Source organism: Parambassis ranga, chromosome 4 (genome assembly GCF_900634625.1).
Source record: "Parambassis ranga chromosome 4, fParRan2.1, whole genome shotgun sequence".
In the NCBI taxonomy this organism is placed as follows: domain Eukaryota; kingdom Metazoa; phylum Chordata; class Actinopteri; family Ambassidae; genus Parambassis; species Parambassis ranga.
Window position 1 is genome coordinate 17,440,868 of NC_041025.1, and position 12,937 is coordinate 17,453,804.

Sequence of the window (12,937 nt, forward strand, 5' to 3'; positions counted from 1 at the left end):
AGGGAAATCCACTCTAGCAGCATAAAGAAAGGACCAAGTCCAAGTCGGAGTCTCAGTTTTAGGCACTGTCCTTTGCGAACGGCCCCTTTTACTTCCAATAAATGGGACGATCCACGTTCTCAATAAATAAATCCTCAGATCCTGGCACACAGAAAGAGATGAATGCAATGCATCTGTCCAAAGCAGCAAGTAAAATGCAAGAAAAAAAAAGATGACTGCGCTGATGGAAATGAGTTAAATCTGCAGCGAGGGAAGCGAGGGGATGAAGAGTCCCTCAGCCCTGGTGCAGTGAGGAGAGATGCTGTGACTGGCTTACACTTCCCTCCCTCTCTCTCCCTCACCACACAACCTCTCTAGCTTGCACACTCAAGTCTCTCTCTCTCTCTCTCTCTCTCTCTCTCTATTTTCACACACACACACACACAAAGTCACACACAAACAAAATCCCTCCCTCTTTCTTGTTCAGCCTCTCGCTCATCGCCCTGCCTCCTCCCCTCCCAGCTGCACCTGAGGCTCCCTGCCACATTATCCTGTCTCTCACACTGGCTTTCTCCCCGAGGTAAATTTGGATACATTTCCTATTTACATATCACTTATCTCTCACAGTCTATTTTCTATTAACTAAAGCCCCCTCCCCCCTTTACCCCCCTCTCCTTCCTGTTTCAGTCCCACTTCTTCTGCATACATAAACTTTTCCTAGTGTTTAAAAGCACAGGTCTGCTTTAATCATACAACCAAAAGCTATAAAAATGCATGACTAAAAATAGCTCCTAAATTATGTCATGAAAATATTTAGTCACCCTTACAGATTCTAATTTAAGAGAAGAAGAAAATAATTAATTTAGTGCCAGCAGTGATCAGCCTCCACTAGGCCAAATAATAAAAAATAAATAAACGTTACTTCACACTTTTCATATATGCAGCAAAGCTTCATTGTCCTGAGAGACATGTTGGATGGCTAATCCTTGTAAAATGCATCCTCCACCTCGTCCAACCAGGCTCCAGGTTTTTCTGCTTACTTTATTTATTTTTTATTTAACCCACAGCTTAGCACAGTTATGTCTGCCCCTTAGTTACAGTTGCCAGGCATTTCGGCCAGTTGGGAGCATCCTCTGGCCAGCAGATGATAGAAAAGGATCAAGTGACAGCAAATTGGCTAAAGCAGAAGGGTGGATGGAAAGAAACTGTCAAAGCATTGTGGCCAGGCACAATTTTACAAAAAGACAATTCAGAAACAACTTTCTTAATGTTACTGTTTCTTTTTTTGTGTGCACATTAGAGCCAATAGGGAGTTGCCCGGCTGCAAGTTGGATGGAAAATGCCTAATTTGGAAACAACACTGCACCTGGCCTGTTCCTGGAAGAGAAGAGTACTTTGAGTATTTGGAAAACTGATGTTTGAACAGAGCAACTGTAACACAAATCAAAAGCAAGCACAGAGGTAGAAGAGTATTTGAGCTACACTGAAATGAGACAGTGAGTAGCAGCACACATCCTCAAAAATATTTAAAAAACATAATTTAACTAAACTAAAGTTATACTGTTAAATCATCTAATGTGCTTCCTCAAGATAATGTGTCTTCCATAGGAAAGGCATCACCATTTAATGGCTAAACCTGCACTTAACTAGACTAGACCTACAAATTTCAATTTCAGAAGGGTATAACTAAAGTGTGTGTCACAGCACAATTTGTGATTTATCTCATCATAATGTACTTTGAATTAAAACATTTAAAGCAAGGGAAAACAACAAAGACAACAGACACCTTTGATAACAGGTGCTAGCATTAAATAATCATATGTGTCAAAATAGACAACTTTAAATGAATTAGGAGTAGCATCGTGTAATGTTTAACATCACAGATCATTTGAGGTCATTCAGAAAAACAGTGCAATAAAGAGAAACAGAATCGTCAGAAAGACCAGAAAGCTAAAAATAAAGAGAGACAAAGTGAAGACTAAAAAAAAGTTGAGGCAGACAGTTCTGCTGTCACTATGGAAAGAGCTAGTCAATGGAGATCTCTCAGCACACTGCTCTTTACCTTCGGAGGTGGACACTGATGAAAAACACGACCAGAAGGCCACCGTTAATAATTCATTCTGCTCCAAAACAAAGCCAGCAGGGCCTCTAGGAAACAAAGGTGGAGGCTGATTCACCTTTCACTGCTTCCCAGCAGCCCACCCCTCTCCACCCCTTAGCTCCCGCTGATTTCAGTCTCAGCAGCAGTGTGTCAGCATAAGCAGGGCGTTTACATCTACATTAAAAAGGTGTTTACCCTGAAGGTTCATGCAGACAGCAGTAAGTAATGAGAAAAGGTGTTGACCACCCTGTACAAAGACGCTTTACCAGGAGAAGGTGAGGGACTCATTGAAGTTTGATTGCTAGTTTCAACCTCGACTGTAACTACTAGAAGAAGTTTCAGTGTTTTGTTGTATGGAAATGCAAAGTGTCATAAGCTGGAAGGTTATAAAGACATTTCAGGTAACTTAAATTACATTAATGCTTTGGCTTCTCTGTTCCAGCTTCAATGATCAATGCCAACCCTCAAGACACTAGGCATTGGTGTAGATGGAGTGATAGGTGTTTAGTTAAGGAAATTAGCACCGGTTCACTGCCTGGAGACAAGCCTTTAGCTAGTTCCTCTGATAAATAGCTTAGCACGGTACTTGTAATCAAGAGTTCCTCTGACATTTATAGCAACAGTGATGAAGATCATGAAGCACCAACATCGGAAGTCAGTTAATAGATTGTAGTGGAAATGAGGATGTGGCATAAACGATGATTTCCTGGTAGCACTGTAATTTGCTTTTCTTAGAGAAGCTAGCGTCAGACTTGAAACACACAAAAATAGTGTGCACTTAATTCAAATTTGGTGCTTATAGGGTGTTTTTTTTCAATTTCTCAAAACAGAAAAATGTGAATATTGTTTTTAGAATTAATAGTTAGAGAGGTAACTCAGTCCCACAGTAGCAACACGACTGTGGGAAAATGTCAGACGTAAGCTAACTTCTGTGTGTACAAAGTTACCAAATTCCAAATTTTACATGACCAAATACTGAGTATGAGCACACAACAAATATCCATTTTAACCTCCATCACAATATCATCATGTATACACCTCACAATGCTGCAGCTGAATGGTAAAGAGGAGCTAAAGGTCAAAGACAGGCTGCCAACTGAAATCACCATCTATCATCTTCATTTAATCTCACACCACATGGCAGTGACGACCTGTCTGGGCCGCTCAGGTTAAGATATTTATATTCAGTATTCTGTAGCTTCTATTGTCCTTGTGCCATGTAGGTCAGGATATAATGTGCATTTCTTAGTCATCTGTAAAGGCTGAATGTAAACAGTAAGTCTTTGTCAAAGAGAAACAAGGACAACAAACTGATGTTTGTTGCTATGTCTAAAATGCAGGCTGGGGGTTATATTTTGCAATTTTTAACAAGCAATGCTTAGTCTGTTTATCTGTTTTATCTTGTCTAAACTGCCAATAAAAAGCACCAACACTGTTCCTCTTCCTGGGCAAACCAAGTTTCATTTCACTCAACACCTAGATGGAAATGTTAACAATGTTGCAGTCCCTGCAGATTTATTGAAATGGGAGATACACACTGGTGAGTAAGGAAGAGATGAAACAGAGCACCACTCCAGCTGTGAGTTTACAACTGATGCAAGGACTGAGACACAGAAGTGCTATGGCCAGATAAGATGCTGGAGGCTGGCTCTCCTTAATGCAGGCTGTCATATCAGTGTCAGTACGGGGAGGAGGTTATGCTAATACACACACTTGGTGGATGCACTCACTACTGTATAGCAACACAAATACACTTATAACAAACACCCTAAAAATAGTTTTTGATTTCTTTCTACACCAAAGATTTACATTACATGGCAAGTCTACAAAAGACAGCACTAATCCTACCATCATCTAACTACTGTATATTCTGGAAAATGACATAATGTAACTAAACACGATCAACTATAAACCTTCCAAATATAGATTTTCTTTATGTGTAGATTAAAAGGGAGTGTGTCCTTTTACATACTGGTTTCCTGTTGTAGGCACTTTATGTGAATGGAAGCACAGACACAGACCCAAGAAGGCATGGGTGCTATGAATAGACCTATATTGTGAAGAGGAGAGAATGGAAGTGGTGTTGCATGACTGTATTGTGGACATGCAGTGCAGCTGGGCCCTACCAATAGTATGAAGGACGATGGAAGAGTGCGTGTGTTTGAGGCATAGGCCGGGTTTCCTGGTTTCAAAAACATGTAAATTAGCTGTCTTTCTGTCCCATAACATGGCTGGAAGGAAAAGTAGAGGAAGTGGAGGTTACAAACCAGAGGTAAAACCAGACAACAACATTTTTATCCTTGCTTGGTTTTTGATTTATGCGAAAAGTTAAAAGCATAGAATGGGAGATGAAAACACATTTTCTGAACAGGTTCTGAACAGGTAGAATAAGAAGGAGACTGAAAAACTGTTTCTGCTGACAGCGTCTTTCTGGTTTCAAATAACACAGAAAATAAGGAGCAAAGGGGAGACAAAAACATTCCTCAGTCTTATAAAGAATAGCATTTCAGTAACTTGAGATAGTAATCAACACTAAAATGTCGACTGCCAAGCTGACCTGTTTTGTTACCAGTGTGTAACGTCTGTTTGTTTTTTTTTTACTTTCTGTTACAGTCATGTTATGGTATACTGCCTATACCAACATCTTAACACCATCTTTGTTTTCTTCCATGAATGGATAGAAGACTTCAAACTTGTGGCAACTAAACCAGAAACATTATGCTTATATATGTGTATAATGTACACATTATACACATATATAAGCATAATGTCTCATAATGTATTTTCGGCTGTAGGCAAGTTGTCCCAATGTCTAGAATGTCTCAAATCCCATGTTTTTAAACTACACTCCTTACATACTATGTGGCTTAATTATCGACTTAATTATATTTAAACAAGTGCAGCCAGTGGACCAAGATAGTGTCACGAGACATTTAACAAAATATTCACAACATAAAGATCGTGACTGCAGTGGTTGCAGTAAGGCTAAAAACAGTACTAAGTGAAATTCATAAGCCGCTCGCCACCTACCCAGGTTCCAATTATCCAAATATCAAGTATGTAATTAAATAAAGCTGAATGTTGAAAGGTGAAAGGAAACACAGAATTGTCATGGAGACAACTTCAAGCATAGAGAAGTCCACGGACCCATGCAGTTACCATGGCAGCCTGTCTTATGTACATTGTACTCCATGTATCTGTATGTGGGTTATCAGGCGTGGGTGTAACATTATTCCAGCCTGGCTGCATGGCTGATGCTACCTTTGATTGTACACAGACATTAAATGTCATCACATCAAGTTGGCACCTGGTCTGAATATGAATTAACTACAAGATATAAAGCACGTCACAGCCCCGGTATGTGCTTATCTCTGCTTTTATGGGATGCTTTGTAAAGAATTTCGAGGTTTGTTTTAGTTTTTTGAGGGACGTGCTCAAGTGTGTAAAGTGAATGGCAGAAAATCAAGGGTCACTCAAGGGTCACAATAGGCTCGCAAGCATATCCTGAGCAAACAACAAGGGCCAAACAAAAGCGATATGGTATTAAAAAACAGAAAAGATCCTAATTAACAACAACTAATGTATGGAACACTGCTTTTCTGTTGCATTAAATATCTACTCTGATTATATTTAAACAAGGTGTTGACCCCCACCAATCAACAATGATGTAAGCACAACTATAAGGTGAAGAGACTAATCGTTTGTGACACTAATTTCTCCAATTAACTCTTTGCTACCACAGCCACAATTTCTGCAGTGACTCAAGACATAAAAATAGCCATCATATCATATTCTGTGACATACCGTAACTTGTGTGTATGGCTGCAGGTGTACTTGAGGCACATTGAAGAAAGTACCCAGTCCCCTCTAATGACTGCCTATGTGTCCTCGTATCACTGTGCAAAAGTGTATAAAATTGAACATTTTATCAATAGGGTCAGGGTGCCCTGCTTACTAGTACACTTTTGTTTATGTAGGGTGAAAGAAAGAAAAGAGAAAAAAATTAAAAATCAATTCCCTTCGCAAAACAGTCTCCTTGGAAGACCTTCAGTCTCATACTGCCTGAGCCTTCTTACAGCCTGCTGTGGAGAAACGACTGTTCCAGGCTTCTGATTACAGCCGTCAAACCTGAGGAGAGATCCTGACCTCTGTTAACACACTGGCTGTGCTGTGAGTGAGATTGGTTTTTGGAGAGGCAGGCCTGGAAATAGCTGGCTGAGCTTTTTTTAAGCTGTGGGTTCAAGCGTGGCAACACACCTTGGGCTTGTTTGGCTCAAGGGACACAAAAAAGGTTGTTCAAATGTCAGTAGCAAACCCCCAACCCCAACCCCAAACACAGTGCTACGCCAGCTGAAAAAAAAGTATTTGTGAATGTCTGAGAAGCCCTAAGGCCACAGTGTGTGTATGAGAATGTGTGTCGTGGGTGTGATGACTATAAATGAGACCAGCACAACACTGAACATGACACTTGTGATCTATGATCTCAAACCAACCAGCTACTGGCCACTAACCTGGTCTGACCCACTGGCTACCACAATGTGAAATGGTTAAAAAAAAAATCTGTCTGTGGGTGCCTTGCATGGATTCTCTGTTGATACATGGCGCTTATTTACAACACCGATACCCCTTCCGCAATCCAATTACTTAAAATTCAATCAGCATTAACGTCGTCACTGAGCCCAGACAACAGACATAATAAGCTCCACATCACCCTCACTGTTGCTGTCATTTGCCTCTGTTCCCTCCTCCACTCCCTCCTCCACCTTCCCTCAGTTCCATTCATTTGGTGTAGCTATTAATAGCCCACCCAACCGCCTATCAATACCATCACTACTCCTGCAAGACAGAAGAAGTGGGTGTGGCTCAGCCAGTGGAATGAGTATAAATGAGTTGCTCTTATGTAACAAAAAAGAGGGAGAGAAAGGAGGGAGGAAAAGGAGGAGGAGATCATCACTCATGTAAGAAAGGAAGAAAGGAAGGTGCTGTGAAAAGAGATGAAAAGTCAGCCACTGTAAGAAAGAATTGGGGACACAGAACACAAGGTAGACAAACGAAAGAGCTAAAGAAGACATGTCCCAATAGAGAATATATAGATGAGAGAAACAGAAAGAAATGTACACATCGTGTACATATGCGACTCAGGAAAGACAGACATTCCTTTTCTCTTCTTTTCCCTGCAGTCTCTACACCTTCATATTTATGGGTCCACATTCCTGTCAATGTTTCTTCTTTCCATCTATTCCTCCCCCCTCTCTCTCTGCTTATTGATCGAGGCAAGTAGTTTCTCTCACTGTGTGGCAAAGAGAAAGACTATTTTATTACCCATAAAAGCGAGGCTCTCTTTCGACTTTATGTGTTTATATCACCTCCTCCTACGGCTGCTGCAGCTTTCTGGCCCAGAGGGGCATTGTCACTTTACCAACTACAAATGTCTAAGAATAGGTCACAGTCTTTGTTCACCATTTTTTGAAAAAAGGGTATTTAATACGGAAAAAATAAAGCAGTAATAACGTAGAAAAAATTTTCAAAAATTAAGTTTTTTATTAACCTATTGAGCACCCTGTGTGTCTCCATATTCATATGGCAAAATTACATAAAGCTGTAGACTTTCTCGGTGCAGGTCATCTTCAGCAGTAAACAGAACTTACTAATTTATTTCTATAAGTGAAAAACTTAGTGAGTATAAGGGTCAGGGACCAAACCAGCATCGTGTGACAAGCTAATGAGCAACTCTGCCTACCAAGTCTGTGTTATGTGGTACGGTGCATTTGTGTATTGAGATCAATAGGTAGTCTTGATTAATAATGCAAGGCCATGTTAAAGTCTTGACTTGCTGGAAAACGAGTTTTTTCTTCAGACAATTATGCTGTTATCACAGAAGCCACAGGACATCTGTATGGTTTGCACCTGTAACATTTCATCTTCATAACCTTAAAAACCTTAAGCAGCCGGTTCTACCAAATAGGTTACATGTGAACACAGCCTGAAAACAACTGACAGTACAAAAGGTCCAAAATATCTGAATATCTGAATATTTGCAAGCTCCCTGGTAGGCCAAAGTGCCAGCATGAGCTGTAATAGTCCTGAGATAGCGCCGCCTCGATTTAAAATGTCATTTCTGATTTAAAGTGGTCTCTGCCTTGACACGCAGTTCAGGGGAACAGCTCTAATGAACACCAATGCCAGTGATAATACTTAGACAAACCACAGTACACAGTAAGGGAAAATATGTTCAGCTTTTTTTCACCATATTGACATGATGGTGAAACACATGCACACAGCGAATGTGCAGTCACAACAACAAACATCTGGTTTTCACCAAAAACAAACCTGGGTCTGGATTGTCTCACTAAGCCCGATCCACATGTAAAGAAAAGGATGACATGTATGTATTGTAATGTATGCATGTATTCAGTTGATAAGCAAGTGAGACTAATGAGAGAAAATAATTGTGACCTGCAGTTGTCAACATGAGACAACTACAACATCAACCTGTTAAAATCTAAATAAACCATTACAGCTTGCTGCCATGCCCTCAGGTCAGAATACAATAAAACCTGCTTTGTGTCAGCTTTTCTATCATAAATGCATCTTCTTATAAGCAGGTGTCCCTCCCAGGTTAGTGTGAGTGTGTCTGCGTTTACCTTGGTAATGAGGATGCGGTAGTGCTCAAGCAGGTCATGGTTGTCGTGGCAACCAGCCAGCAGCTGCCAGACTTCAGCTCTGAGTGGCTCAGGAATGCCACTGCGAACCAATGAGGGCAAACCCTTTGGACGAGTGGACAGGTTCCCATGCCTGATACACACAACCAAAAGCAAATTATTTTGCGATGTCAATCTTGTTCAGCCATGTAAACTGAAAGTTTACACATCAGAGAAGATATAGTAAATAATTTTTTGGTCATTTTTTGCCTTTCAGATGACATATGGGTAAAGTGTAGACCCTGCAAGTTTGTCAGTTCCATAATTTGGCAACTAACAGCAAAACAAACTAGAACAAGGAACAAGAAAAAATTAAAAAATAAATCCCGTGGGGTCAAATGTTCCTTTGACACCAAGCTTATTTACAGACACACATTCACCTGTGCTACCTGGTACAAAAACAGGCTGCTGCAGTTGTGTGCTGTAAATTTGTGCAACAACAGCTCACACATTCACTTCTTCACTCAATCCAAGTACATGCAATTACAATATTTACTGCAGTAGTGATTACAATAATCAGTTCATAAGTACATATTGTATTGCCTAAGTGCTTGTATTTAGTATTAATTATAGCAGCACCCATCTCACTGAATATAGCGTAGAGTATAATTTTATTACCCATCTCACAGAAAACCGTACCAAGTACAATCTGTAGTCTGGAATAAAAAACAGCAGTGCCAAGCTCCCACCCTGCTTTTGAAAACACAATGTCAGCTCTTTTTAATGATGCTTGAAATCTCATCATAATGCATTTATTGAGGCCATATGAAAGCAATTTCCCAATAAACTTCACTTCATTGTGCTGATGCAACAGCAGGAAAACAGGCTCTGAACTCAAATGAAATGCCTGAAACATCTTTTATTCAGTTAATAAGGACTGCACTGTACCTAAAGCTGCATGTATCAAAGGATGGGGGTAGACAGTTTGTGATGCAGCAGATAAATGAACTCATCTATATATAGTGCAAACAGTAAGAATTTGGACAGTTACATATTTTCTGTTCTTCAGGCAGGTACATTCCATTTGAATTAAATTGATTGATACTTCATTAAAGTCTCAGCTTTGAGTAAGTAATCCATATAAACTGGGATGATAAAGCAGTCACACTGCAATAATGGAGGAAGCCCAGGCCCTGTACTGTAAATCACATTCGGGATGAGGCAGAGTGGGCCTGATTTATTTTTGAGCATCGATGTGTCACCTCAAAGAAGCTAAAGGAGCTAAAAATGCTTTACATGCTATACAATGACATGTATCACAATCTCATCCTGTCTAAATTCAAATATCTGTCATCTTTTCTTCCCCCTCACTTTTGTGTCTTTTGAAGCCTTACCATCTGTTGAGGATTCCTCCCCAGGACTCCAGGATTTTCTCAGGACAGTCTTTGGAAACGTCACCCGTCCCACTGGAGATTTCACTGTCACTGTCTGCAGGAAACACAGATATTAAAGTATAAAACATCCAATACTGTGACCTGATATCCCCACCTTCATCCAACACCGTGTAAAACTGTATGTGTTGTGCCATGTTTGTATTTATGAGGTAGGACATTATGTTTTGGATTTTTCACCGCGTATCTGAAGGGGTAGGACTAATTCTGCTGATCAGTCCATTGGAATGAGATATTTGTTTTATAAATGAAAACCATAGAGCTATAAAGCTACTCCAATACACATGGCACATTTTAAAACATGATAATAGTGATACTACAGAGTTAAAGAGAGGCAGGAGTGCCTGTGCAGTGCCTACACCCTCCATTATAACAGTTCTCCTGTCTGGTGGGTCGTGAGGCAGACAAGAGGCAATCAGCACAGCGAACCACTTGTGTTTAGATGCAAAAGCACTAATTGACTGTCTGGCCTGCTCTGCTGCTAGAGAGATGAACTGATCCCCACACAGTGACCGCCCACCCCTGGAACAAACACACACACACACATATACACAGACTAACAGATTGATCAGCATGTATATTTATAGTGGGTATATCTACACTACTATAGGATAAATCATTTACCACAGACATGGGTGTATGAAAAAAATAAAAATAAATCAGACATATACAGTAATTTGATATTGTTCCCCTTTTAAGTGAGGATTTCTGTCTCGTGTAAAAGAAACTTTCTACTACTCCAAACTTTCTCCTCCCTGCCTCGTTGTCATCATTCAAGAAAGTGCATGAGGATGTAATGGTGGAAGGCGTTCCCTTTTAAAGCTGTTTAATTCAGCTTGGCAAAGAAAATCTGGAATACACCAATCCTAGAAAAGCCGATAAACCTGGTTATCATGTTGGCCACAATCGTGCAGCCTCTTAAAACATCTGTGGGACAAAAACCACAGAAGATTCAGCATGGCTAGAATCTATCAACCTTTCAAATGAATCCCACTGCCACTGGAACTATGGAACATTATACAAATGATGTAACCATGAAAAGAACACAAAGGTGCCCTCACACTTTGTTAACTTAATACCCCAGTGACATGTTGAAAGGTATCATTCACTCCCACTCACGGTTTTACTCAAGGCCTTGACATTAAATAACAAGTAAAGACATTTTCCCTAAGAGCATTTAGCCAATGAGCTCAATGCAATGCTGCTCCTATACATCCTCAGAGCCTCAGCAGGAGCTTTTCAGGTCTTTATAAATGCTTGATGAGTCCTTTCAAGTGATTCAGACCCAGCACAAAGCTGCTGCCTCTGTCTTCAGATTTGCTAGGGCCACGTGGCAGGGAAGCGTGAGCCCAGTGAACCTGCAAACTTACCAGGTGATGAAAGAAACTATGGAGACGAGGGCCATTACTTTTACCTTTTAATCTGGAGAGGGACTGCACATTCACTGTAGGATTACTTTCAAATTGGATCTCTCTGATGTTGCAGCCACTAGTGGATTAGTTTTGTCTATTTTAAACCAAGCTGAAATTTCTAATGATTGTGTGAAAGATGCTCTTTTATGTTGTACTCTATTCAATTTTAGTTTTGACTACAAATTCTTATTTAATAACAGTATACTAATTACAACAAGCTCTGCCTGTTTCTTCATTTTCATTACTGTATGACAGAATAATTTGTGACTGATGAAGTCAAAAGGACATAAAAACTGTGTGATGACAGGGGAGGTACAGTATAAATCCATCAGTGTGTGTGTGTGTGTGTGATTGAAAGAATGTGTGTTATAATAAACAAAAAAAACACACATACACACACACACACACACACACTATTACAAAACATGCTGTGAAAAAACAGAGAATGTCAGCTTCAGGCCTATTTTTCATAGCAGCTTCCAAGAAGAAAAAAATATATCCACATGAATTGAATGTGTGTTTGCACAGCGGTGGCATCTACACTGGGAGTGTATTCATTTCTGTACACAATGAGACTGACCTCCATCTCTACAGCCCTGAGCGCCTCCAATTTTCAGCTCTGGGAGAGGAGAGAGGCGTTATAGAAAAAGCCTTTTGAATGGCACCCACGGTGCCTGTTGAAAGCCGTCAGGCCCAGCCTTGGCGGCTGCCTCGTAACTTTCAGCAAGTCAAAAGATAGACATAAGAGATGCAATTTTCAACTCCCATTCCATTACGTTCTAATGCTTCAAGGTGAAAAAGCAAAAAAAAAAAAAACTGCTTCCAACCAAGAAGGCAAGAGAGGCAGCACAAAACATGAAGATAAGCCTCTAAAGTTGAAAAACATTTTGACAAAAAAAGTTTTTATTACATTTTTTAAAGAAGGGATGTTTTTTCAAGATTTATATTGTGTTGTGTTGTCCTCATAACTGTGGACACTTGTACAGCATGGGTTAAATTGTCAAACTGTCAAGACCACCAAGCCAATTTTCTTCCATTTGCATTTAGGTTCTGATTATTTCAATTTGAATTCATTTTGCTGCACTTAAGTAATATTCACACACACACACAGTGAAATGTGCAAGTGACAGGAGTGTGCATTTACATGTGCACTCACACACCTGTAAAGTGGGTGCACTTTTCTCTCCAAACCATGATTATCATGAAGCGTGCAGTCTGAATCGAAGCCAGGCTTAATCTACTCCACCAGTGTTCAGGTGGAAATGCCAGTCCTGTTTAAATTAGTTGGCTGAAACTGGGTCATGTTTGGGAACCACTGGAGTCTAACAGCCAGTGTTAGTGCTGTTAATGTTA

General features: G+C 40.1%; 1 protein-coding gene across 4 annotated transcripts in view; it reads right to left on the reverse strand.

Annotated features, from left to right (window-relative positions):
• rabgap1l (RAB GTPase activating protein 1-like) overlaps nt 1-12,937 on the reverse strand; it is an 85,067-nt gene that overhangs the window by 55,708 nt on the left and 16,422 nt on the right. For all 4 annotated transcript variants that reach the window (XM_028404797.1, XM_028404795.1, XM_028404796.1 and 1 more), the window contains 2 exons: nt 10,116-10,209; nt 8,725-8,875 (listed from right to left, as the gene is read on the reverse strand). In XM_028404797.1, coding sequence (XP_028260598.1) covers nt 8,725-8,875; nt 10,116-10,209 — 245 coding nt within the window. The remainder of the gene's footprint in view (nt 1-8,724; nt 8,876-10,115; nt 10,210-12,937) is intronic.